Source organism: Ochotona princeps, chromosome 17 (assembly GCF_030435755.1).
Source record: "Ochotona princeps isolate mOchPri1 chromosome 17, mOchPri1.hap1, whole genome shotgun sequence".
In the NCBI taxonomy this organism is placed as follows: Eukaryota; Metazoa; Chordata; class Mammalia; order Lagomorpha; family Ochotonidae; genus Ochotona; species Ochotona princeps.
Window position 1 is genome coordinate 36,209,724 of NC_080848.1, and position 27,419 is coordinate 36,237,142.

At 54.2% G+C, this 27,419-nt stretch overlaps 1 protein-coding gene across 8 annotated transcripts in view; it reads right to left on the reverse strand.

Annotated features, from left to right (window-relative positions):
• The window catches only part of MYO18A (myosin XVIIIA), a 94,046-nt gene that overhangs the window by 39,235 nt on the left and 27,392 nt on the right, over window positions 1-27,419 (reverse strand). For 3 of the 8 annotated variants that reach the window (XM_058676712.1, XM_058676710.1, XM_058676708.1), the window contains exons 3-8: window positions 2,514-2,601; window positions 2,247-2,353; window positions 1,954-2,130; window positions 1,450-1,660; window positions 1,111-1,253; window positions 455-555 (exon numbers count right to left, since the gene is read on the reverse strand). In XM_058676712.1, the coding sequence (XP_058532695.1) occupies window positions 455-555; window positions 1,111-1,253; window positions 1,450-1,660; window positions 1,954-2,130; window positions 2,247-2,353; window positions 2,514-2,601 (827 nt within the window). Of the gene's footprint in view, window positions 1-454; window positions 556-1,110; window positions 1,254-1,449; window positions 1,661-1,953; window positions 2,131-2,246; window positions 2,354-2,513; window positions 2,602-4,209; window positions 4,229-4,317; window positions 4,354-18,983; window positions 19,075-27,419 lie in introns of those variants that run through there. The other 5 variants (XM_058676711.1, XM_058676707.1, XM_058676713.1 and 2 more) reach the window with 3 other exon arrangements.

Here is a 27,419-nt window from a genome sequence, read left to right on the forward strand (position 1 = left end):
ACATGGCACCTGGGGTTGCTCAGCCTTGCTCAGCTTTTATCATTTCCAGGGTACACAGATGTTGGGTCCAGAGAGGACAGTATGGTGGGGGCAGCCCACAGCGGGCAGGAAGGATAGACGAAACCCTGAGTTTCGGGCCCTGGTGTAGAATCTGCCCTGCACAGGCTGTGTGAATGTGGGCAAGTCGGAGAGCAGCCACACCCCTTGAGGGCTCTCCTCTGACACCCAGCTCCATGGGACACAATGATCCCACCGGTGCCTTGGGAGCACCCAGGAGTCCCTGTGCTCCTCATGCACAGTGGCAAGGCCCTGGAACCTGGAGCCAGGAAGCTCTGGGACAGCGGCTCCAAATCCTTTGCTTCGTCATCCCCAGGGCAGAGCTCAGACGCAAACAAGCAGTCCAAGACACAAGTGTGTGGTCAGGTTCCTCAGTGTTTCCTCTGCCCTAGCTTACCTGAGTGTGCTGTCTGCACAGGCCAGCAGGTAGTAGAAGACATTGAACGTGGCCTCACTGGCAGGGCGTCGGGCCACACGTAGCTTCTCCAGAAGCATCGTCTGTGGCACAGGTAGGAGAGTGAGAGAGGATGGTGGTGGCACTGAGGGCTGGGAGCCAGCGGCTGACCCTGTTCCCAGGGCGAGTCTGGTCACCCACCCAACACCAAACAGGGCAAAGAAAGGTGGAAAAACAAGAGCCCAGCTCATGAAGGAGTCCCTGGAAGACCTGCCCAGACCCCAGAGGACAACCTTCCTGGGAGATGGTAGCCTGTGAGTTCAGGACTCTATCCTAGGCCTGACTTCACAGACAAGCTAATCCTCTGCTGGGTGTTAGCCCCCAAGAGACATGAGTCTTTCTGAGCATGGGTCTCAGAAAGTGGGTACTGCTGGGACCCCAGCAGTGAGCATGGGGTTGGGCTTGGCAGAGCCAGGCCAGGCCAGGGTCCCTCCAGGAGGTGTGGAGCAGAGTGGCGAAGGCTCTGTGTGGTGCAATGCCCACCTCAGTTTGGAAGCCTGGTGTTGGGGACAGAACAGCAGAAAGTAGCCAGGAGCCCAGCGGAACCCAGTCTGTCTCCCAGGGGTGAGCAGCCTGAAGCCTGGGTGGCATCTCCTCACCTGGATGGAGGCCGAGGCCACCTGGCCAGCTTGGTCAAAATCCAGGGAGAGGATCTGGGAGAAGCGCGTGGCATTGCTGTTCATGACAGAGGGGCTGTTCCCGAAGGCTTCCAGGAGTGTGAACAGAGCCTGCCACTTCTCCACTGCAGGACACAGGCTGGGGGTCAGTGCAGCCCAGGGATGGAAAGCTGAGAGCAACTCAGACCAGGTCTGCCCGGAGACAGAAGGGTGGCCAGGGGACGGAGGGGCCAGGCAGAGAAGGAGCTGGTGCCCAGGAGTGTCCCGCCTCCCCACTCCCTTCTCATCCATGTGCAGTCTTCTCAGTTGTCTCTGCCTTACCAGAAAACACCTTGCTCCCACTGCCCGCGATGGTGGCCAGGTACTGCACCAGGTGCTGGCAGTTGGTGGTCTTGCCACTGCCACTGCTGCCCAGCAGGATGATGGACTGATCCTGTCGGCTCATCAGCATCGTCCTGTATGCAGTCTGGGCCACGGCGTAGATGTGGGGTGCCGTGTCCTCTCGCCGACACCCCTTGAACATGTGCATCACCTTTGTGCAGGGGAGGGAGACGGAATAGGGAGGCTCTCAAGCAGTCCCTCTCAGCCCAAAGCCCACGTGCACCTGCAGCTGTATCCCAAGACTGCTTGGGAACATGGAGGCTGGGACCCCCCTGCAAACATAGGCACTCGCCCACTCCTGGGCTCCATCAAAAGTGGGGAGGCCCTTCCATCCTCTCTCTCCAGAAGTGACCCTCTGTCTAGGGTCAAACACGAAAGTAGCCAGGAGCCCAGCAGAACCCAAGGAGGGTGGGTGGATGGGGTCTGCAGGAGTGGGGACCCTACCTTCTCGGAGTACACAGCGGGGGCCCCGCGGGGGCTGAGGACCAGCAGGCTGGGCCCAGCATAGGTATGCTGCAGGCTGGCGCCATAGCGCTGGCGCAGGGTGTGCAGGACGCTGGACTCATTGAGGTACACCAATGAGGCCAGGTCCTCCAGCCGGTCGCAGGAGGGAGCATTTGCCTGTGTGACAGGACCGGTGGGTGGGTGATGGCGACGCAGAACCTCATCTCCACTGCCAGGGGCAGCAGAGCCCAGTCCAGCCCACCTCCAGCACCCTCCAACAGCCTCCCGCGAACCTTCTCTATGTCATCTTCATCCACGTCCAGGACTGTTCCGTCATGGTCTAGCTTCACGCGCACCTTCCCCTCAGGCAGGCTGAGTTCCTCTGATCTGAGCTGAGTGGCTGCAGAGCAGGGACCCACAGCTGGGTGCAGGCCTCCTCTTGGCCACACCGTAGGTCTCTTCCTGCTCGCCTCCCCACACTCCCAGCCCTGACCCGACCCAGAAGGCCACAGTCACCGAGACCAGAATCCCAGGAAGTAGACACTGGCCCGGAGACTCACCCAGGGAGAAGCCGTCCTTATGGGCCAGCCACACCTTCTCTGTCTCACACCAGGCCTCCTCGGCTGCAATCTGCTCTTCCGTCTTTGCCTGCCGGTGGAGGGAGACACACACACACACACACAGACACACAGAGTGAGACCCTGCTGTGGAAGATGGGACAATCAAGATAGCAGCAGAGAGGGGACGGCGAAGGGGACAGCTCTGTGGCAGGCACAGAATGTGGGGACATTAGAGGTGTCAGGGAAGCCAGGAGGCAATGGTGGTTCTTTAGGAGCCCTATGGAACAGGACCCCCGAAACAGGGAACAGGAGCCCAGAAGGGAGAGGGCCCCCAAAAGGCTCTGCTTCCACCACCTTCCTCCCTGTCAAGCTCAGTCCAGATCCCAAGCCTCAGTGACTGGGTCTGCCCCCTTATTACAAATAATGGGATCCGGTCAGCAAAGTGAAGAAAGGGTCATTCCATAGACCCCAGGGGGCAGGTGACTCCCTGGTAACACAGAACAATAGGCCAGCCCTGAGCACTGGCCTCAACCCCGGCTTTCACCTGCCCAGGAGCATACATGGGGCTCCCAAATCCTCCTCCAAGACTGTCCCCCACTCCCGGCCAGGAGGTGACCATCACACAGAACTAGTAGACACGGCAATGCCACGCAAGGGCACGAGGCAGCATAGCCAAGATGAGGGCAGGATGGCACTGTTGTCTCACGCAGAGGGACCTGATACTGCATGGATGTGCTTGGAAGGTGGTCCCTGATTAGAGTTGAGCATTCACAGGCACTGCCAGGCTGGGGGGCTGACAGGGTACCCCTGTAAGTGGGACACCTGAGCTGGAGAGAGACACAGCTCAGGTGGGGGTGCACAGCAGGAGGTGGTCTGCCATACACAGCCCATCAGCCCCTTTTGTTTGAGCAGAAAGTAATCAATGGCTCAATGGTGGCCAGGAGCAATCCCCCACACTCTTGGAGGGTCTCAGCTAGGAGATTAAGACCCCAAGAATCCCTCATCCCACATATCCTCTCCTTGGTCAAGGTCAAGGCCAAGGCCTAGACACTGTTCTGTGATGGTGACCCGTGGGTGAGGGATGGGGCAAGAAAACACAACAAGAAGGGTGTTCTCTGCCCCATTTCTTGGAGTTGGAGGAAACTGAGGTCATGGTCCCAATCCCAGGTTGGACTCTGACCTCTTGGGCTGGGGCTGCCCTGCCCACATGGGGGGGTAGCTACACCAGCACCTGGGGACCCTCCCGCCATCACAGGCCAGGAACTCAGTGTGCAGCTGCACGGTCACTAGGGGGCTGTCAACATTCTGTTTGTTAAAGGGGAACATTTTGTAGTCAAAGATACGAAGCTTCATTTTAAAAGTTGTAACCACACTTCCCTTTTTTTAAGGCACGTATAACCTTTGGATCAGGCACAACCTGATGCATAATAATGACATCCCAGGACCACGACCCACAACTGACAATGAACACGGTTTTCTCACAGTGGCCAGGAGGTGGAGACAGAGACTAAAACATCTTTAAGCCTGGGCTGGGGAGGAGGCAGAGGATCCAGTTTATTGGGTTTTCCCAAAAGAAGAAACAACCAGAACTCTCCTGAGCTCCAGTAGCTGAGAATCAGGTACACAGAGGCCACAGGAGCAGTGACGCTTAGATATGGCCTCCTCAGGGGGTCCCTGAAGAGGAAGGAGGCCTTACTCTCCAGCATGAGGCCCGGGTGCAGATGCCGGCCCAGGTACAGCCCGGGGGTGCTGGGTGGTCACTGGAAGAAGCAGAAGGCTCCGGGGTGGGGCAGGAGCACCCTACCTGGCTGTGGGCAGGAGGGGCAGCCTCAGAGTCCAGCTAACAGCAGCAAAAAGACAGAGAGAGAGAGAAAGAGAGAAGGAAGAGGGGTGAAGACAAGCAGACCACCATGTTCCCTTCAGCCAAACAGCCCTCTCCGCCGAGGAGCCAGCGCTGTCCGTGGCCAGGGTGCTTGGTGCCAGGACTGGCAGCTGGTCCGGGCAGCAGGGCTGCATCACATCAAGGAGAGGCCCTTGTGCGCACCTGACCTCATGCAAGATGTGCTTCTGAAGGCATTCGCTCCAGCCAGGGCAGGAGTCTGCCCTTCTGCGTCGAGCCAGGTTCTCCTGAGCAGGCCATTCTGTCTATGCTCAACCAGGCTTCCCTTCTATCTGCCCATCAGGCCAGCTTACCACACCCGCAGCCTGGTCCCTCAGGAACCCTCTGCCTTAGCACCAGGGCACTTCCCAGTTTAGCTCCCTCCCAGTCACCAAACATCAGCACGGAGCTGTCCCCGGCCACCAAGCACGTGCCCAATGGTGCCACTCCGTGTCATGGCAGCCTTTTAGATATCACCCCCACAACTCTTACAGCCCAAGGGCACCATCAGCCCAAGTGCAGGACCCCTTCCTCAAACCTCCACCTCACCCTGCACCACCCCCAGGAGGTATCCTGACCCCAGAGTCTTCAGGGATATCACCCATCTGGGCCCAATCTGGAGCCACCTGCCACCTGCCCAAGGCCTCTGCCAGGCAGAGGGGGATCCAGATGTCAGAAATGGACAAGGAGTTAACAGGTCCCACCTGGGCCTTGAGAGCCTGGGCATCGAACTTGGGCATCATCAGCTTCCTGCCTTACCACCCACCAGGCACGGGCACTAAGACATGGCTTGGAGTTATGAGAACAAGGCCAGAGAAGGAGGCTGAAGAGGGGCCATCCCCTGTGCATTGAGCTGGGGGGCTTTCTGAGGGATGACCCTCTGCTGACACAGCCCAAGTGGGGGCCCATGGATCACCACAAACCTCCCTCCCACTGCTGGCCACTCCTATACGCACACACAGCCCGATCACCAGCCTCCAGAGAGGAAGGCCAGGGACCAGACAGACACACACACATGAATGACAAAGGTGGCATTACAGAAGCTGTGAAGATCCTCTCAAGCCGCTGGTGTGCCTCCTCGGCAGGGGTCAGCAGGACCTCAGGGGCAGCTTCCGCCTAAAGGTCAAACCGTTATCAGCCCCAGCCCAGGGAACAGTGGACGCTCAGCACATTGAGACAGCAGCCCAGGAGGATACAGCGACCCAATGCGGGAGTAGAGCAGTGCTGAGGAGCCAAGCCAGGCGGCACCTGGGGTTTCTAAACCAGCAGACAGGGAGAAGGAATGGACACCTGGGAGTCCTGACTGCCTTGAGGGGCCCGGTGATCCCACTTAACCTTTCTTGCCCCTGCCTTGGGCTCAGGTGACCAGTAGCTTGGGTTCCAGCTCAAGGCATGACTCATTCCCCAATTCCAGCAAGAGGAGGAGGCACAGGGAGACAGAGGGGCTGGCAGCCAGCCAGCCAGGGGACAGAATGGTAACATTCCCACTACCTGTAGCATTTCCAGGGGGCCAAAGTGCCCTGGGCAACTGCCAGCATGCCAGGAAGGACTATTTCTCTAGTGCCCTCTGAGCCAGAAGGACTGAGGGAAGCCGCATATGGCTTCCAAGTGCTGCAGTGCCCAAGGGAACCATGCCCAAGACTAATTCCACAAGCTGGGGAACTCAGGAGCTAGCTGCTGGACAGCTGGGCTTGCAGCATTAGGCAAGGGGATTCCCATCTTCGCAGGGACTTGTCACACCCAGTGCTACCCCCAGGTACAACTTTACAGTCTCCAGAGTAGCCCCCAAACAGAGGATTTTTGTGAACTATTTAGGTGGCAAAAGCTATTTTTCTCCTGTTCTCATGCAGGTTTTGTTTAAGAGACGTGAAAGTGTTTGTTCCGAGAGCTGCTATGTACCCTGTGGGACTATCCAGTACAACATTCTCTCCCTTCCAAGGACTTCTGAGCAGAGCGCGGAGGAAGACCCTGCTGGAGACGCAGACCCAGGCCATGCAATGGCAGCCAACATTGTCATTCTGCCCCGGCCCGGACCTGCTCAAGTCCTGACCCTCAGCTTGGGGTCCGGGGCCTCCAGCTGGCACTGTGTGGCCAGAGACCAGATCCCAGAAGCTCACAGTGTAGCATCGCGACCCAGTAGCATGCTGGTTAGCAGTGCCCAGGCCACCATGGGGCCTGATGCTCAGGTGAGGATAGCCATGCAGCCTGGGGCCACTGCCACCTGGCCCTGGGCCAGCCTCTGGAGTCAGGCGGGATCTGCTGGGATGTGGTGAAGCAGGTGTGAGGTTAGTGACACACTCGAGTACCTCCTGCCGGACACCAGGGGTCGGTGACTTGGACTTCGGCTCTCCGGGGAGGCTGGACTTGGGGTCAGGCAAGTCTGCTGGTGGGGCAGGGGAGCCTGGTTTGGCTGGGGAGGCCGGCGGCTCCTGGCTGGAAGGCTTCTCGCCCTTCCCAGGAGATGGCTTGCTGCGGGGTTTGTGTTCCTTGCCTTTGCCCCGAGACATCAGGCTCCGCAGGCCCACTGACAGCTCATCCTTGGCTGCCTCCTTCTTGGCTTCAGACTTGGGCGGAACAGGGGGAGGAGGCGGGGGAGGGGGCGGCGGCGGCTTGGCACCAGGGGTTGTCTTCTCTCCTTTCTTGCCTCGAGCCGGGTGCTCGGGGGACTTGAGCCCCCTGCCTGGAGGCTCCTTGGCACTACTGGGCTCCTCGCCTGGCAGCACCTTGCTCACCACCTTCCTCACTGCATTCGCCACCCGCTTCCGGGACAGGCCCTGGGCCTCCTCGCCTGGGCCCTCTGCCGAGGCAGCCCCCAGGCCGTTCATGGCAGGGGTGGGCATGGGACTCGTAGTTTTCTGGGGAGTTGTGGAGGGCACTGGGCTGATGGGGGGCTGAGGACTCTTAGATGGGCCTCTGCTGTCCTTGGAGCTGCCTTCGGGCTGTGGTCACAAAGACATGGGGAGATGTTAGCACCAGCCCCTGCACCCCTGCCCACCAGAAACAGAAGTAGGGAGGGAGATGGGGCCTCTCCTATCACCTGCCAGACAACACACAGCTCTAAGAGCCTACCTTTTCCCAATTCCAGAGAATATATTTGAGTGTATCATCGGGTACAGGCGCCACCTGCTGTTTATCCCCAGGCTTAGCTTGGGACTGTGAGATGGGGATGTGAGACATCATCCAGGGCCCCTGAGGCACCCCAGAGTCACTGGCTGGCACTGCGTTATGGTGGCAAGAAACTGCCTTCTCCTTTACAGCCCAAACACAGCCCGGGTCACACACACACAAAAAAAGACAGTATCAGGCCCAGGCCTGACTCGGACTGCCTGCCTGCCTGTCTGCATGGGCCTCGCTCTTGCTGTCATCCCTTGGTTCTGTTTATCAGTCCCGGAGCCTGCCCATTCTGAAGACAGCAGTGGTCAGGGAGCTCCTCGGGCCTTTCGGCCATGGTTCACCTTCACCCGCACTCCCACCAGCGGCAGAGAGCAGGGCTGGCCACCAGGGGGCGCCCACTGCAGCTGCCTTTCTCCAGCCAGGCTCTAGTCAGCATTCCTCCCGCAAACCTCTGCAGCGTTTAGAGCCCTCTGAGCTCCCAGGGTGTCCAGACATGATGGGCAGGAGAGGTGGCAGCTGCACCCCACATAGGGTTACGCCCTGGAGGGACCAGAGCTCTATTCTGCCCTGAGTGGGGCTCCTGGCTCAGCTGGGCTCTCCGTATGTGGGCCTGCGGGCACTTGGAGCCACCCACCTGCTGCCAAACCTCCCCTCACACGCTGCCAGGGACCGTCTCCAGGGACAGCCACTGGGAAGACCAGGCTGGCAAATGGCAGGGCAGGGTTTTCTGCAAAGTCAACCCACACTGCCTGAGGGACATTAGGTCAACCTGGTGTCCAGGTTGTGGCTGGCCAGGCAGTGATCTGCCACTCACAGAGTGCTCACTCCTCACCATGATCTTGGTCCAGGCACCAAGGGTTTTGGGCTGTGTGGAGGCTGATTGTTCATGACTGCAGGGACTGTGGGGAGCTACTCACAGAGTGGCACACGTGACTGCTACACAGAGACTGCCCCAATCTCAGGGTGGAGCTGAGGCCCGGCCCTCAGTCCAGACATTGTGTTTCGGGTGGCTCTGCTGGAGGGGGTTGGTGGGAGGGTGGGAGGGCTTCAGAGCGCCTCTTCCTCCACCCCTTAGGCCAAGTGCTCTCACAGGCACGCCAGGGCACTGTGGAGCCAGCGGCTGGCCCTCCCTGCTGAATCCCCTTCCATGCCCCCATCCGAGGATGACGGCAGTGCCAATAACTAGCAGCACTTGCCCTGCACCTACTATGTGCAGATACTCCTTCAAGAGCTTTGTACATCATTCTTATATAGCTCAAACACCCCAGTCCCACATGTCTCAGACTCTTCCTCTGCTATTGCGGGCTGACCCTGCAGGGCTCTCCACACACCAGGAGGAGGTTGTGGTGCCTGACCAATGAAACCATCCAAGAAGTGGTGGCTGGTGTTGGGGTAGCTGGCACAGGCACCCTCTGGGCACAGAGGAATGAATCTGTTTTGTGACCTGGTCAGGTTCCTGGGCATACCCACCGCCTTGTGCTAACTACACACTTCCAGACCCATCTGTCCATCCAGGAACTGAACCCTCTTCCTTTGTCTCAAAAGTCATCTTTATTCAAGGTCTATCCTGGAGGGCAGTGCACAGCTGCAGCCTGCTCAGGGTCACCCGTGCCCAGCAGCTGACGGGGCCTTGGAAGAGAGTGGCAGCTGCAGTGAGAGCCCTTGGAGCCCTGGGCTCATGGCGTCCAACAGCTGTCATATGACCTCCAAATAGCTCAGGACGCCACAATAACTAAGGCGGGTGACTGTGGGGGGTTCGCAGGAGGTTAGGGGAGATCCCCACAGCACCTTCAATATCCCAGGCTGGCCCTGACACAATGCACTTTCTGCCCTTTCTAGTCAAACCACACCAGGACTGGCAAGGATGGGGCAAGCCCAGCCCACCTGGGTACACACACACATACACACAGAGCGTCTTGGAGAAGCACTTACAGCCCCTTCCTCCTTGCCAGAGGGGGCAGGCTTTGGCAGAGTCTTGTCCTCCTCTTTAACCTGGTTGGGGGGAGATAGATGTGGGAGTCACTGGCGGGTCAGAGTTGGCAGACAGCACTCAAGTGACATGGCCTTATTTTCCCAAAGAGCAAAAGCCACCTCTCCCCACCCTTGCCCTGTAGGCTTCAGCAGTTCTGGCATGAGGGGTCCTAGGCAACAGCTGCCCCACCATGGGACCAGAGCTGTCCACAGTGACTTCAAGAATGAAAAGCCTCTGTGGGGGTGACGATCCCTATACACACCCCCATTGGTCCCAGTGACCTGCCCCCTTCGCCCACTGGGGTTGTCTCAGGAGGTCCACCCATAAGTGACATGATGGCTTTGAGTGCACAGTCGCAAGAAGGACCCAGTGAGTTCAATAATGCTGAACTACAAGGCATTCATAGCTCAGATTAGCAGGAGACTACTTGGAAAAGCTCATGGAAAATGAAAGGGAGAGACATTTATTTCAGTGAAAAACAAAACAAAACAAAAAACATTCACTTGAGGGGTTCATAAATGGTTCATTAAAAACAAGCATCATGGGGTCCGGCAAGGTAGCCTAGCAGTTAAAATCCTTGTCTTGAATGGGCCGGGATCCCATATGGGCGCCAGTTCTAATCCCGGCAGCTCCATTTCCCATCCAGCTCCCTGCCTGTGGCCTGGGAAAGCAGTCAAGGATGGCCCAAAGCCTTGGGACCCTGCACCCGCGCGGGAGACCCGGAAGAGGATCTGGGCTCCCAGCTTCGGATCGGCGTAGCTCTGGCCGTTGCGGCCACTTGGGGAGTGAATCATCAGACAGAAGATCTTCCTCTCTTTCTCCTCTCTGTATATCTGACTTTGTAATAGAAATAAAACAAATCTTAAAAAAAATGCATCATGAAAAAAATCATGCAAGAAGTTTGAACTTTTCTTTCATTCTCTGTGAACTTTTTGAAGTCCCCTGTGGTAGTGAGAACAAAGGTTGCTGACCCAGTGGCTGAGGGAGAGTGACTGAGGCTGGCATGGGTGCCCACAGAAATGGGAGAAGAGGGTATGGGTGGCCCCCTCATGCTGACACTGGCCTGGCCTTGTGCCTGGGGCCTGAGGGGACTTCCCTCGGCTCTTAAGCCCTGCCAGACAGCTGAGCTTGGGTTGGAGGCAGGACTCGGGGCATCGGGCACCGGCAGGGAGTCAGGAGCTCAGATATTGTCCCAGCCTCAGACCCACAAAACTGCCAACCTGCAGCCGAGGAAGGGAACCCCCAGGCTCGGGGCAGGGTGCGGAAGGAGAGAAGGAACTGTCTGTCCAAGGCCAGGGAGAGGGACAGAGTTGGGGAGAACAACAGACCCCCTAACATGTCAGGTAAAGGGATGGATGACGTGGGAGCTCTGAGGGGCCTTCGGTTCCAACTGGCACAGAGGGCCTGGAGCTCGAGTTCCAGAGACTCCTCTCTCCTCCTCACCAGCAACTCTGCTGCCAAGGCCCTGGCTGTCTTTGGGGGTCTCATTTCTGTTCTTTCCCACCCGACCCTCTGCAGGCTTTTCTTTCCTGGCATGAGGGAGGAGTCCTAGAAGAACTGTTAAATTCCTAACGGATTGGAAACATCCAGAATCATTTACATTATCCATCTGGGGGGGAGGGGGAGTCTCTAATTTGAAACAGCGTCCCATGGGAAATTTGAGCTCCAATTAGCTACCTTGGGGCACTGATCAACGGAAGAGGAAAATTGGCAAATCTTCCCGAGAGGACTGGAGCAGAGAAGGGGGGAGAGGGAGGTGCTGGTGCAGAGGGAACTGACAGCAGCAGAGTGGGGGCCTGCACCTGCTGTCCCCTCCCCTCAGTCCTGCCCGCGGGTAGGCACACCATGCATTAGAGGTTAGAGGAAGAACGAGAAGCTCGCAAGCCACACACACACACTCATTACTGGATGCAGTGCTGCTAGCTCAGGCTCGGGAATGGCCCAGAATCCAAGTCCAATCCGTGTCCTTCACGAGCTCCAAATGGGACCCCAAAGGGCCAGCCCCAGGCAGGTAAGGCATTGGGGCAAACACCAGCTGCCCCCAAAGTGTCTGGGATGCCACACCCAGCTCTGAGCTCAGCTCTGGATTTAGCCTCGGGTTGACTCACAGGTCCCTCCCTGTCCGCAGGGTTCTGGCGGTGGTAGGTCATAGCCCAGCCAGGGACTGTACGCCAGCACAGAGGCACGCCCAGGGCTGCTGCAGCCTGGATCATCCTCTGCACCCAGGCGGCTGGCTCGCTCTTGGCTGACCCTGTCTTGGTCCCTTTTCCCGCTGCCCACCTCACCCCCACAATCTTCTAGAGGTCTCAGAACCAAGTGGTGCCCAGCAGCCCCTACACAGCAGCCCACAATTCCGGGAGTACATCAGAGCAGCATACTGAGGGTGCAGGGTTAGCGTGGAGGGGCACCAGAGGGACAAAAGGCGGCTCAGGTTACCCAAAGTGGGGAAGAGCGTGACTCAGCGCTGGAGCCCATCAGGACAGAGGGGTGAGTTCACCAGCCCCTAGTCATTCTCCAGCACCACACACACACACACACATACACACACACACAGCTCCCTTGCTCAAAAGCCTGTTTCCAGCCACAAGCACACCATGCCAGATGCAGGGAAGATACAAAGATTCTGAAATCCAACTTTCCTTTTGCTCCCAGAAGGCGAACCTGGATGAAAAGGCCATGGTGCCCAAGGTAGCCTGCACCCTGGGCTGGAGGAGACAAAGAGGGGCAGGGTTTCTCAGGGACTTGGTGTCTTCCTAATGGCCGGGACCTGCCGGGGACAGTCACTGTAGGAGAGAAGGAGAAAGGAGGGAGAAGGAATGGGAGAAGCAAGGTTACCAAACTCAAAAGGTCACACACAGGGTAGGGAAGTGATGGGGGAAGGGGGCCACAGCACACGGAACTTCCTACCCTTGGAGGCTGTGTGTCCTTGAATAAGCCCATTTCCCTCTCTGGGTCTCTGTGGAGGTCGAGGGGCTGCACCAGTGCGGAAGACGGCTAACGTCCCTTCTAGGTCCAGCACTCAGGGAGGCTGGGAGAGACATTCCTGATCTTCAGACCACAAAGGTTGAGGGACTGCGACCCTGGACGGGCCCAAGGCAGCTGTTATGCTAACCTGGTCACTCTGCCTTCTACCTGCAGGCCACAGTCACCTGCCAGGGACAAGGGAGCCCCTCATGCGGGCTGGAACCCAGGGCTGCCCTCCTGAAAACCAGCTGTCAGCGTTCACCTCTGTTCATGAAATGGTCTCAGCTGTTCAGTGGGCTTTAAGAACTGGTCCACTCAAGGTTTTTGTTTGTTCTTTTCATGGCAGAGAGAGCGAGTACTCCCTCCACTGGCTTATTTCTTAAATGCAGGTAACATCAGAATGGAGCAGAGGCTAAAGCCGGGAACTTAGTCCAAGCCTCCCCGAACTTAGTCCAAGCAGGATCCCAGCCACTGGGCCAGCGTTGCTGCCTACAGTCAGGCGCTGGCTGTGGAATCCAGGCCCTCTGAGGCAGGACACGGGCATCTCAACTACTCGCCCACGCACCCTTTTTCATTCTCCTAACAGTTAATGATGGGTTTAGAGTTTAAATTAGAAAATTTCTGCTTCCATTAATTTTACTAAGATTTATTTGAAAGAGTTACAAAGAAAGAGTGCAGGGGAGGAGAGACTGTCTATTCTCTGGTTCACTCTCTTGATGCCCACACGGTCAGCACTGAGCCAAGCCAAAGGCAGAAGCATCTTCCGGGTCTCCAAGCACTGGGATCATCTGCTGCTGCTCTCTCCTGGCCATTAGTAGGGAGCTGGATCAGAAGGGGAGCACCTGGGACTCGAATCAACACTGATATGATGGATGCTGGCATCACAAACCAGCTGCTCAATCATTTATTTTTAATTTGGTTGGCTGACTCTGCTTTGATCTAGCTCCCTACGAATGATCCTGGGAAAGCAGTGGCCCCATACCGCCCACAAGGGGACACAGCTGCAGTTCCAGGCTCTTGGTTCAACCCCGGCTGGCACAGTCATTTGGGGAGTAAACCAACAAGATAAAAAGATTCTATCTCTCTGAAATTTTGCCTTCCAAATAAATATGTCTCAGGTCTGGCGCAGTAGCCTAGTGGCAAAGCCCTTGCCTTATATGCACTGGAATCCAAATGGGCGCCAGTTCGAGTCCCGGTGGCCCTGCTTCCCATCCAGCTTCCTGCCTGTGGCCTGGGAAAGCAGTTGAGAATGGCCCAAAACCTTGGGACCTGCGAGGGAGACATAGAAGAAACTCCAGGCTCCTGGCTTTGGATCGGCTCAGCTCTGTCCATTGTGGCCACATGTGGAGTGAATCAGTGGACAGACCTTCCTCTCTGTCTCTCCTCCTCTCTGCGTATCTTTCAATAAAAATAAATAAATATTTAAATAAATAAAAAGATGTCTCTCGTTTTAAGTGTTCAATGAGCTCATCTGCTCTGTGATCTCTTGTTCACTTTTTCAGACTGTCCAGGGAGGTCCCGCCTGCCCATGGATAGTCAGCCCACAGCTCTGCATCAGCCGCTCCCTACGAGCATCCTTGGAACACGAATGTGGCCTTCTCCCCAGAAGAAACTCCCTCTGCAGCTTTCGTGCACAAGAGCCTGGATTTGCTCCTTTCCTTCCTTAACGCCAGATTTTAACTAAGATGTGCTGAGGATCAAAAGCAAGTCACGAGGGCTGGTGTTGTGGTGTAGTGGATTAAGCTGCTTGCCTGTGATGCCGGCATCCCACATCAGAGCACTGGTTTGAGTCTCAGCTGTTCCACTTCCCATCCAGCTCCCTGCAAACGTACTTTGGGTGGCAGCAGGTGATAGCTCAAGCCTTTGGATTTCCACCATCTACGTGAGAGTCCTGGATGGAGTTCCAGACTCCTGCTTTCCACCTGGCCCAGCCATGGCCATTGTGACCACTTGTGGAGGGAACCAGATCATTCCGTCTTTCTTTCTGTCACTCTTCCTTTTAATCTTGTGATTATTTAAAAATGTATATGAATAAAGTTGAACATCTTTTCACTGGATTATTGTTTGTAGTCCTTGCCTATTTTCTTTCTGGATTGTAGTCTTTTTATTTTTTATTTGCTGGACTATTTGTTTAGCAACACCATAAAGCTTCTACTATAATGTAAGTCAAAAGTATATTATCTTTAAAAAGTTAAAAATTAATGTCAAAATGTTGAAAAAAAAGGAGCCATCTTTATCCAGTGCAGTACAGCAAAGAACTCCCAAGATGGCAGCCACAGCTATAACACAGTCCCCTCCCCGAGCAGCAGGGCGTCCTGGGCCAAGGCCTCTCTGATCAGTTTCCTCTCTATAAAGTCCAGCCATTTCCAATATGAAGCTGGAATGAATGCCTACAACAGGATGGGCCTGAACAAGGTATTTAATGTCGATTTTCTAGGTACATCTGATAAGGTTCTCATGACATGGAAGTACACACCTGTTTTACTGATGAGAAAAAAAGACTGAGAAAGAGATGAAGTCACAAAGTTAGTGAGTGGTGGAACTTGGATTTAAACCATGTTGGTCTAACTTCAGGGCCTGTGCTGCCCCCTCATTGGACTGTCCTTCCTGGTAGGTTCAGTGGGCATCAGAGGGACTGAGTCATCTTTAGCAGCCCAATCTGGCTGACACACTCGGTCAGTGGTTAGGGGTCAGGGCCAAGTCATGGCTGAGTGGGCAGTGCTTAGGAGTGGTCAACCTTCCACACAGAGTTTCCGGATGTGTGGAGGGAGAGCCCGCCATGCTCCCGTGCCTCCCTCAGTGCTGCTGCTGAGCTGCTCCCTTAGGGGGAGGGAGGAGAAGCCAACGCTCAGGATGAGCCTGCTGCAGTCGCAGCGATGGGCCCTCCCTGCTGAGTCCCCATGCATTCCAGGTAAAGACCCCAGCAGCGTGAGGCCACACGCTGGCGAACCGGGGTCTCTGCACAAGCCCAGCCAGTCTCTTCTCCCAGCTGCAGACTATTGAGAGTCATGCTCAACTGTCTCGCTCCCTAAGGGTGCAGTCCAAACAAGGGCAGGGGGGGAATAATCTCTGAATTTAGCAACAATAAATAGATTGCAAATTCAATGTCATGGCTTTAGGAGAGGGCAAGCACACTTTCAAAGAGCTTAGCAGCTCTGTGGATCAACAATAGCCACAAAACACAGCATCCCCCAGCGTGGCCATCCCAACCTCAAGAATGGGGCTCTAATGAGTTGCCTTTAAGAAAGCAAGAAAAGGGCCTGGCATGACAGCTCAATTAGCTAACCCTCCTCTTATAAGCACCAGGATCTCATATGGGTGCTGGCTTCGGTCCCTGCTGCTCCATTTCCCTTCCATCTCCCTGCTTGTGGCCTGGGAAAGCAGAGGAGTATGGCCCAAGCCCTGGGACCCTACCCCCACGTAGGAGACCCAGAAGAAGCTCCTATCAGATCAGCTCAGCTCCAGCTGTCACAACCATTTGGGGAGTGAATCAGCAGAAAGTGCTCTTTTTCTGTCTCTCCTCTCTGTAAATCTGCCTTTCCAATAAAAATAAGTAAATCTCAAAAACAAACAGAAAAAAGGCAAGAAAAAAACCTGTAAACCCAAACCCAGGCAGATGTTCATGGACACATTCTAGATGACAACTCCGCATTGGAAACAAGCCAAATGCCTAGAATTAGGTCATGGTTAGGTGAACCACAGTGTCAGTTCAACACACTATTACATCACTGTTAAATGGAAATGGTGGCAAAGTCATGGACAATGCAACCATATTGAAAATTCCACATAAAATCACATCAGTCAAAAAGCCTGGAACTTAAATGGTTTGCAAATAGCGTTCATAATACTCCTGTAAACTGTTGAATTAGTCACAGAGGAGATACTTCGTGTTTATTTGGTTACGTGTTTGTTACTTACTGCTTATTTTTATTGTAAAGATTGCTAAGTAATGAATAAAAAAGAAACCACCACGGAGGCAACAGCTGCAGGCACTTGTTCTCAAAGAGGAGAAACCCGAGAAGCAGGCTGAGGGACCATCCATGGTGACCCCCACAGACTCCTGTCTTCAGGGAGGGGGCTGGGCTGGGCTTCACCCCCCACAGCTCCAGCGGGGGCTACACTCCCTCGCTAACTTATCTTCCTCTGTGACCCCGCAACAGGCAGCCCCTTAGGCCAGGCCAAATCTCCATATCAGACCCTCCCACTGTGAGTCCAGGAGCAGCAGGTGATCCTGAGGGGTGGGGGTGAGAATGCCCGAGTCTCTCCCCTCTGCCACAGCTCGAGCTCTGAGAGAGGGGCCTGGCCTTCTCCTCTCCCTTCTCTCTCCTGTCTCATTTGAGGCACAGAGACCAGCTCCCAGGGGACCCTTTCCCTGCCTGTCCCAGACTAGCACCAACTCATCTCAGGCACAGAGCAGAGAATAATGGGGTAGGAGAAATCACTCCTGTGGTTATGACGGTCCCTAGCTGAGCTTGCACCATGGTACTGCACTGAGTCCTCCATGACTATCACCCCACGGGAATCTCACAACACACCCTTGCAGATACACACCAGTGTGACTCCTGCCTCACGGAGGAGCAAAAGGTGGCTCGGAAGGTCTCCAAGGCCCACAGCCCCAAGTGGCAGATCTGAGATTCACACCCACATCGGTCCCCCAGCAAGAACCTCCAAGCCCAGACCTCACCCTGCTCTATGCACCTGTGCTGTTGTTCTTCCGTGGTGGTGGATACTGGACCACAGCTCCCCTCTGCCCATGACCTGAGTATGCTTTGCAAACAGGGAGGGGAACTCTACAGGGAGGGGCCGCAAGACCACGCTGTGGGCCCAGCACGATAGTGTAATGGTAAAGGTCCTCGCCTTGAACGCGCCAGGATCCTATATGAGTGCTGGTTCTAATCCCGGCAGCTCCACTTCCCATCCAGCTCCCTGCTTGTGGCCTGCGAAAGCAGTTGAGGCTGGCCCAGTGCATTGGGACCCTGCACCCGTGTGGGAGACCCGGGAAGAAGTTCCTGGCTCCTTGCTTCGGATCAGCGCAGCACCAGTCGTTGTGGCCACTTGGGGAGTGAATCATCGGACGGAAGATCTTCCTCTCTGTCTCTCCTCCTTTCTGTACATCTGCCTTTCCAATAAAATAAATAAATCTTTAAAAACAAATCTATTAAAAAAAAAAACACACACTGCAAGCCAGAGAAGAAGGTGAAAGAGTTTGACAGGGACACCCATGGCCACCCTGAGCAGCTTGCGGCCCAAACTGCAGCCAATCCCCATCCACCCCACCCCCCGCCCTCCGCTCCCGCCTGCCCTGCTCAGGGCGGAACAGAAAGCAGTCAAGTGTTGGTCGTTGTCACTGTCGCATAGAGGAAGCAGGTGTACCGAGACTGCTTCCTGCTGCCCCTGTAATTGCAGAAGGGCCTGAGTTTCCTCCAACAGTCCAGCCTGCTGGAGTCCTCCCTCCCCTAGAGCCCCTCACTACCCCCCCTCGTGTGCTCCTTGCCATCCACCTGGCCAGCATTGTGTGCAGTCCTAAGTCTGTGACCCACCTGGTACTGGTGTCCCTGGTGGTCCAGGGTGGGACGGTGGTGAGCCTGGCTAGGAAGCACCTGCCTCTTACAGTGGGAGCTCTGTGCAGCACCTCTGCCCACAGGCTCCTTGGCACTATAGCCAGTTGGGGCAATCTGTGGGCTCAGAGAGATCCAAATGGTCACAGGCACATCTTGAGCTTCTTCTAATGCACCTCCACTCCAGGCAGGCCTGGCCCACACACTGCCAAGTGCTGACACAACTGAAAACCTTACTCTTGGTGGCTAGGAAGGATTGAGTGATTGGGGCCAAGGTGGGGGTAGGGGGAAGACAGAATGAACAGGGTGGCAGCTTAAGTTTCTGTTCACTTTCTTTTTTAAAGGAACTTACTTCTCTGGAGTAATCGCTGCTAAAAAAGAGACTTACGGATGGCCAGGCAAGCCCAAGATGCCATCTGCATGCACGGAAATGGAAGAGGCCATGCTGGGATGGCGAGAGGGTCTCTGACGGGCCCTCCCCTCTCAAGGCCCTTCTTCCCTGACTTACAGGAGTGGGGGTGGGGGAAGATGTAGCAGCAACACAACACAGCGATAAGACTTCTCAGGGCCTGACGGGGCTGGATTGCAGGATTGGGAAGAAAACAGTTGCTAGGAATGAAGACCCCCTCCCCACGCCCTACAAGCTCTGTGTTGAAGGCATGTCTCAGCCTGCAGACTTGTGGGTGCCACCCAGGGTTTAGAAAACAGAGCCTCTCTAAAGCTCCCAAACTTAAGAGTCAGGCCCAGGGTGCTGGGTCCCAGCCTCTTCTTCTCTTCAAAGGCTTTTGAGTTGAGGCTGCTGGGGCTGGGTAAACCCCTTCCTCACGGAGAGGCTCCCAGAGGAGCCCGGAGCAGCCCCACCCCTTACTCCCCACCCACTCCAGTCACATCTGGAAAAAAAGAACAAAAAGGCCCCTCCTTTCCTAAATCAGGAAAGAGCCTGAGTGGGACGTTTCCGGGGTGGGGGTCAGAGGGACACTCACCCGCATGGCCTGGCCCAGAGCAGCCCAGAGCAAGCAGTCTCCTCTAGCGGCTGCTCCGTTAAAGCTCAAAATAGCTCTGCTGCAGCCCCGCCCCGGGCGCCGCCCTCGATGAGGCCCCTCCCGCCGCCAGAGCGGCCTGACCCTGGCGGGAGCCAGTGCAGAAAGCCCGCAGCCTGCAGGATGGCAGAGCAGACCAGGTACACAGGGCGCAGCAGGCGGCACAGCGTCCAGGGTGGCAGGGAAGAGAAGCAGGCTCTTGGGGTAAGAGCCAGTGGTGGAGGCAGGCTGCATGGGAGTGTCAAGGAAAGCAACAGGGAGGGTGGCCTTTCCTACTGACACATACCCAAGCTCCCTAGACAGCTGGGCTGATAGGGTCCCTAAAAATAGCAAGGGAATTTGACACCTGCAGCCCCCCGGGCTCCACAGGCCAAAGCTGAGACAAGCACGGCACATGCACACACACACACACACACACACACACACACACATACACACACACTGCCCTACATGCAGGAATGCTCTATCGCTGCCCCGTGTTCTTGAGAACACACAAATCACAGGCCTGCTCCAGCCCTCTAATTACTGTGGCAGAAGCCGAGACAGCCGCTAACATCACATCCAGTAGAACGCACCGGTGCCCTCCCCCCACCCCCCAAACACACACAATGTGCCCAAATCGCAGTCACACAGCCGGGTCCTTTGGAGTCCAGCCCGAGTGGAGCCGCACATGCCTGGCCGGAGGCTGCTATCCCTGCCTGGCTGTCATAATCACACTGGGGCAGAGAATCAACTGTTCCCTCCTCACACAACACACCGGCCAGCCCCTCCAGACTGAGGCCAGTGAGAATCAACTGCCAGGGAAGGGATGGCCTTGGTGTCCTTCAGGGAGAGAAATCCTGGCTTGGCCTTCCGGTCAGCAACATAGGAAGCTCAGTCGGAGCTAGGATACACACAGAGACACACCCACATACACACTCCCAGGCTGAAAAGAGAGCTGGGAGCAGGATGGGAAGGAGCCAAAAGACAGAACCTCTAGGAAAAGAAGACGGGTGCGGCAGGGTGGATCTAGGAAACCCTGGCTAGCTGTAAGATCCACTGGGTCCGGAGTCCATTCTACTTTCTCCAGGAAGACGGGTCAGTGCTGCCTCAGAGGACCAGGGCCAGCACTCCTCCCACCACACACGGCAGACGATGCCCAGGTCCAGGCATCTGGGCCACTAGGACAAGGCGCTCTCCTGCCTCCGCCTGCCAGGAGTGGGATGTCTTCCCGGGGGGGATGCCTTGCTGTCACAGGTCTCCACATAGCTGGGGCCTTTTTAGTACAAAGGTGCCAACTATACTGCTCACTGAAATCTTGGAGGGGGAGAAGGGAGAATGGACATTGATCACAGGGTTTAAAATTGTTTGCCACAACAACATCTTATGTCAGAGTGCCCAGGTGCATGTGCTGGTTCTGCTCTCACTCCCAGCTTCCTGCTTGTGTGAGCCCTGAGAGGAGGCCATCATTGGCTCACCCCGTCCGCCATGTAGGAGACCCAGAGTGAACTCCAGGCTCCTGGCTTTGGTCCAGCTCAGCCCTAACTACTGCAGACAGTTGGGGAATGAACTAGCAGATGGAAGATCTCTGTCTATATCTCTCTGCCTTTCAAATAGAAGTAATTAATTCAAAACAACAACAATACAAACAAGGCCTACACGGTGCCCCTTCTCCACCAGTTGCTGATTTAATTGGCCTGGGAAGGAAGCTTGAACACTGGATTTCCTAAAAGCTCCCCAGGTAGGGCTGTTGCAGCTATTTGGGGAGCAAACCAGACAATTAAGACCTGTTTTTCTGCCGCTCTGCCATTCAAATAAAATAAATTTTAAAAAACAAAATTAGAACTAGTCCATGCAATGCTACAAGAACAGCGTCCAGTATGTTGGTTTTCCATAAAATTCGTATCTATCTAGTTCATTAGGGGGACACAATAAGAGAGACATTGCTGTCACAATCTCCAGGTAGTTAAAGCCTATCCCCAGAGGACAAAATGTTTTCTATTTTAAGTAGTCTTCTAAGCCCTATTACCATGACCATAATAAAAATAACAAGCATTTTATAGACATCTCATTAAGTAAGACCCTTTGAATTCCTCCCAAGGTCTTGATCCACCTCCATCCATGTCCCCCACCTACTGCCCCATGATGTCTCCCAGCCTCTCAGCAGCAGTCCAGGCCCTGCTCCACCAATGCTCCAGGCCTCTCACCAAGGGCACCAGGCACTGCAGTCACCCTGACACCTCAAATCAGGAAGGCCAGACACCCTTTGTGGCCGTGTTCTGCTGTTTGGCTCTTTGTCGCCCACGCTGCTGGGCTGTCAGCTGTCCGTTTACCTGTCACACGCCTGTCTCCAGCAGTCCTGTTTCTTGTTGCTGGGAAGCCCCTTAACCAGGTCTGATAAGAGTGTTAAAAGCAGAATGAGTGGAGGCCAAGGAGCCTGCAGGCTTTCCTGAGAGTGAGGGGTTTGGGGTTACCATGAAAACTTCGAGTCCTCTATTGTGGCTGCCCATGGGCCTTCAGGAAGGGGATGCCTGGGTGAACGCAGCATCACTCTATCTGCCTCTTCTGATTTGTTAGTAAACAAATGCCCACTCTCACTGCCCTTTTACTTAAATAAGTCTTTTCTTAAGATTTATTTATTTTTATTGGGAAGGCAGATTTACAGAAAGATCTATCCGTTGGTTCACTCCCCCAAATGGCTCCAACGACTGGAGCTGAACCGATCCAAAGCCAGCAGCTTCTTTCAGGTCTCCCAACAGGTACAAGGTCCCAAAGCTCTGTGCTGTCCTCTGTTGCTTTCCCAGGACACGAGCAGGGAGCTGGAAGCAACCTGAAAACAACCAGTGTCTATATGGGATGCTGGATTAGCCAGTTAAGCCATTGCACTGGCCCCCAGTTTGCCTTTCAGATAAACAAATAAATCTTCAAAATATTTGTGTTTGAAAGGCAGAGACAGACATAGTTCTTTCATTTACCAGCCTACTCCCCAAGCGCTTGCAGCACTTGGGCCAGGCCACAGGCAGGAACACAGAACTCCATTTGGGTCTCCCACACGGTTTACAGGGACCCAAGTGCTGGAGCCATCACCCGCCCCCTCTGAGCAGGAAGCTGGAATCAGAAGCAGAGCCGTGACTTGAGTGCAGGCTCTCAGATACGGGATGCAGTTATCTCAAGTGATTTCTTTACTTAGCCAACATCTCTTTTGTGGCCAGATGACTGAACCCTGTCCATTCTGCCTCTTGAGCAGTTAGGTATTCCCGAGGGAGATTTATTTCAACCAGACTCATGCCCCCTTCCCTCCCAGTGGAAAGTGCAGGGAACCCTGGGCTCAGGCAGCTCACTCACCTCCCTTGCCAGCTGCCTCTCCCTGAATCCTGTGCTCTCGCAGTGAGACTGCCCACCACCACTGCCTGCTAGCGCTGCCATCACAGCCTTTACCCACCAAGGCATCTCCACCGCCCACTCTGCTTCCTGCCTGGATGAAGCCCTCACTAAAACCCAAGCCCCGCCAACAGCAGAGTCCTGGCAGCCATACGTACCTGGCTCCGAGTCCCAGTGTGGCCTCTTTCCTGTTGTCTGACCTAAGGGAAATGGACTCTGCTTCTTAGAGTTTCCACTTTTTTATCCCCACCAGCCCCCCATTAGTTAGACACTACTTAATGAGGTTGTGAGAATAGAAAAGACAGTACGTGTCAAGCACCTGGCATTAGGCTTGGCACTTTGTAGGCAGTGATTAAATGACTAATAATATCTTTAAATCATCATTAAAAACCACAGCACTCGCTGTCTACACCTAAACACAACTCACACACGGTGCTTCGCAATACACTGAGTACACTGCTTTGTTTTGTAGTGGGAGTCACCCACTATGTGGGCCTGAATAGTAACGTCAGGATACGAGGCAGAGACAGAGTAATAAGAATAATAAAACAACTCCTGAAAACCCCTCAAATTGTCCACAAAGTACAACACACATGGCTTTGTACACACGAGTCCCCCCTTTAACCAGTTTCACTTTTCAGTGGTTTTAGCTCCCCATTGTCAGCTGAGGTCCAAGAATATTAAGTGGAAAATTCCAGAAATAAGCAGCGTGTTAAGTTTTTTCTTTTTTAAGTGTATGCCATTCTGAGTATGGTAATGAAAAACCTTCCACCACCCTGCTCAGTCCTGCCCCTCTGTCCAGCATACCCACACTGGCCGTTAGCCATCTCAAGGATAACATGGGCTGTCGTGTGATTAGTGTGTTTGGGTCCAGGCAACACTTTTCCTATTTAATAATGATCCCAACATGCAAGAACAGTGATGTTAGCAATTTGGAGTAAAAGGGGAAGCCGTAAGCTGCTTCCTTTGAAATGTGGCAAATAACAATATTCTGAGATGAGAACATATCCACAAGCTTTTATTACAATTATTACAATAATCATTCTGGTTCATTATTTACAAAGAGAAGGAATGACAGAAAGATCTTTCGTCCTCTGGTTCACTCCCCAAGGTGCCACAACATCCAGAGCCGAACTGATCTGAAGCTAGGAGCCAGGAGCTTTCTCTAGGTCTCCCACGTGGGTGCAGGGTCCCAAGGCTTTGGGCCATCCTCTATTGCTTTCCCAGGCTATAAGCAGTAAGCTTGATGGGAAGTGGAGCAGCTGGTACATGAACCAGTGCCCATATGGGATCTTGGTGTATGCAGGGCAAGGATTTAGCCACTGAGTCATTGCACTGGGCTCCCTTTTTAGTTATTAGTTATTGTTGTTAATCTCAGTATGCCTGATTTTTAAATAGCATTTTGTAATATATATATATATATATATTATTATTATTATTATTTTTAATTGAGTGGCAGAGAAACAGAAAGACAAGAAGTATCATGATCTCACTCACTCCACAAATGGCTGCAAAAGCCAGGACTGGGCTAGGCTGAAGCTTATAGCCAAGAACTCAATCCATGTCTCCTTGTGAGTGCCTGGGACCCAGTCTATGAGCCACTGCTTGCTACCTCTCAGGGTATGCATCAGCAGGAAGCTAGGATTGGAAGTGGATCTGGGACTCAAACCCAGACATTCTGATATGGGATGTAGGGGTCACAACCAGCCAAACGCCTGCTCTGCTGTGTCTAATTTATAGAGTAGCCTTATCATAGATGTGTATGTGTAGGAAAAAACAGCACACAAAACTGGCACTACCCCACTGGGGGATCTGAGAACATACCTCCTGCAGACGAGGGGTGACCATCCTGCTCCGTCTCCAAGCAAACACGATGTGCACAACAGCTCTGAGTGTCCTGTGTTTAAGCCTGCTCTCCCCGAGGACAGGGGTCATTTCCTGCTTTTTTTTTCATCCATTCCATTGCCTACACTAGCACACAAAAGGGCAATCAACCAAAGTCCACTAGATTTAAACATCCCACTCAAAAGTTGCATGCGTAATAAGTGGAGTAGGGCAGAATGGGGAGCAAGAAGATAGCCACACCAGACCACAGCTTCGACTGCTCTGCCCTCCTCCAGGTTAGTGCAGAAGCTGAGCTAGGGGTAGGGTAGGGCAGAGTGGTCATACAGAACTGGAAACAAGACCAGATAGGGGGCTCTGAGGGGGCTCAAGAAGGGGAGCAGTTAATGCTCCAAGGTGGACACTATTGAGAAGCACCAAGCCAGCCTCTCAGCCTCCCCACACTGGATCCTGAGCTTCTTGAGCCAGAGGTCATGCTGTTGGCTGTGAGATTCCTGCACCCCCCGAGCCTGGGACCGCTGCCAGCACATGTCTGAGTGAAGCAAGACAGAGCAGACATCGTTCTTGGTTCCAACAAACACATGGAGGGAGTGGGCAGACAGGAGCCACAAATGTGCCCTGGTCACCAGAACACAGATGAGCGGGTGCTCCGCGCTCCCATGATGGGCAGTGGTAGTATAAGGGCCAAGATCATTTCCACTTGTAGGTGGGAGGACAGGTTACAGATGGGCAGATGGCTAATGGTGTGGAGCAAGGTTGTAAAAGCTGGAGGAATGTGTAATGTGAGATGTGGGATGAGGACAGGAGGGAGTATCAACATAGCCAAAGGCAAGGGCAGGCTACGTGGACACAACCCCTGCAAGTGCACTGGACGCACATGCTGGATACTGTCAGACCGCCTCTCTCTGCTACCACTGAAACCAGCTCACTGAATGTAGCATGGTGCAGTCAGTCCTCTGGGGTCACCGAACACCAAAGCCGTGTGGTGATGTGTCTCCCCCGTACATAATAACATCTCGATGTTCACTCTTGAGGGGTTCTTTTCCAGGAACCCCAGGCCTGGAGCAAAAAGAAACTTCGACCTGAGTGACAGGTATCTGCTTCACCATCACAAAAATTCCCCCAAAGAACACAAGTAGCTGACAACAAAGGCTGGCAAAGGGTGCCATAGACCAACAAGGAGCCTGGATGTGAGCTGAGCAGGTCCCCTTCAAACTCAACTTCAGTCTTCAACAACCCTTGCCCTTAGCCAGGAACTTGGCAATGGCTCCCAGGCCCATGGCTCTGTGCTTTGTAATGAACACCTACTTTGTTCTGTGCTCTGACTGGCATGCTGTGAGTCAGGCAGGTAAGCCTAGTCTGGGGGGTTCTATAGCAATTCCTCTGACCAGTTCTGGGCTGTTCTGTAACAGACAACAGAGAGAAAAACAATGGGAGAACAAGCTGGGGAGAGAGCTAACCACGTTGCTTTTGCTGCCTGCCTGCCAAGCCTCCATTCTCAAGTACCTAGTCCACCATGTGATTAGGGCTGGCCAATTGGAGCATCACACTATGGTTCATGGCCAGCAGGGAACCCAATCAATATTAAGAACTTATTGGTATAGGGCCTGGCGTGGTAGCCTAGTGGCTAAAGTCTTCACCTTGCATGCGCCAGGATCCCATATGGGAGCCGGTTCTCTTTCAGGTGGCCCCATCCAGCTCCCTGCTTGTGGCCTGGGAAAGCAGTCAAGGACGGCCCAAAGCCTTGGGACCCTGCACCTACATGGGAGACTTGGAAGAGCTCCTGGCTCCTGGCTTTGAATTGGCTCAGTTCCAGCCATTGCGGCCACTTGGGGAGTGAATCATCAGACGGAAGATCTTCCTCTTTGTCTCTCCTCCTCTCTGTATATCTGACTTTGCAAAAAAAAAAAAATAATAATAATAATAAATAAATCTTTTTTAAAATCTTAAAAAAATAAAAACCAGCCTATTGGTATAATGAAACTCTGGGATTACTGAAATGTCAGTCACACTTCCCTTCCCACATGATTTATCTGAGAACACGCCAGCCTGCAAGCAGAGCTGAGATACAGCAGAGGTCTGGAGCCTGGGTTCTCTGCTAAAACCTTTCAGGAAAAGCTCAACTGCAGCCAGTTCTACCCCTGGACTTGTCAGATGTGTGAGCCAAGCTGGCCCTTCTATTTGAGGCAGCTGTGCTGTCATCTGCATCTGGAAGAGCTGTGCCTGGCACAAGAGCCTCAAAGCATATCCCGGGCAGCCCCTGAGGTGGGTACAGGATGCCTCCATTGGTTCACAAAGGCCTGGGCAGTAGGTACTGACAGCGGCAACTGTGGACCAGGAAGCTGAGGTGGACGCAAACTGTCACTGCCTGCGCCCACACAGACTGCAGCTGGCAAGGTTTAGCCAGCCTGGGAAACGGGGAGTGAGAGCAGGTAGCTGGAGGGCCTGAGTGAGCCTGTGCTCCTGGGTGTCAATCCCACAGAGGAGGAGGCTTTACACAAACCACCAGAAAACCAGAGTGCATGGGGAAGCAGGTGGCGACAGCAAAGGATCTGTTGGACCCAGTGGCTCCAGGGGAAGGCGTGGAAGGGGGTGGCGAGGGAAGAGGAAGTGGAACTTTCAATTCGCTGTGGAAAGCAGGGAGGCTGAGTCAGGGGGAAACAGGTAGTTTGGAAAACAGTGAGACCAAAGTGATATTTCATATCTTTTTATTTTAAAGATTTACTTATTTTCATTGGAAAGTCAGATTTACAGAGAAGGAGAGACAGAGAGAAAGATCATCCATCCATGGGTTCACAATGGCCACAACGGCCAGAGCTGAGCCAATCCAAAGCCAGGAGCCAGGAGCTTCTTCCGGGTCTCCCACATGGGTGCAGGGTCCCAAGGCTTTGGGCCATGCTCAACTGCTTTCCCAGGCTACAAGCAGGGAGCTGGATGGGAAGTGGAGCAGCTGGAATACAAACCGGCACCCATATGGGATCCCAGCAAGGTAAGGACTTCAGTCACTAGGCTATCATGCTGGGCCCGTATTTAATATCTTCACAGAAAATTCCTCTGACCCATTGGTCCCCCAAGTTCCCTTATAAATGAAAACTTTATTTCTAAAAAAAAAAAAAAAAAAGAGGCGGGGGGCTCTAAACATGGTCTTTGTAAATGGATGCTAATTGCACAATACTT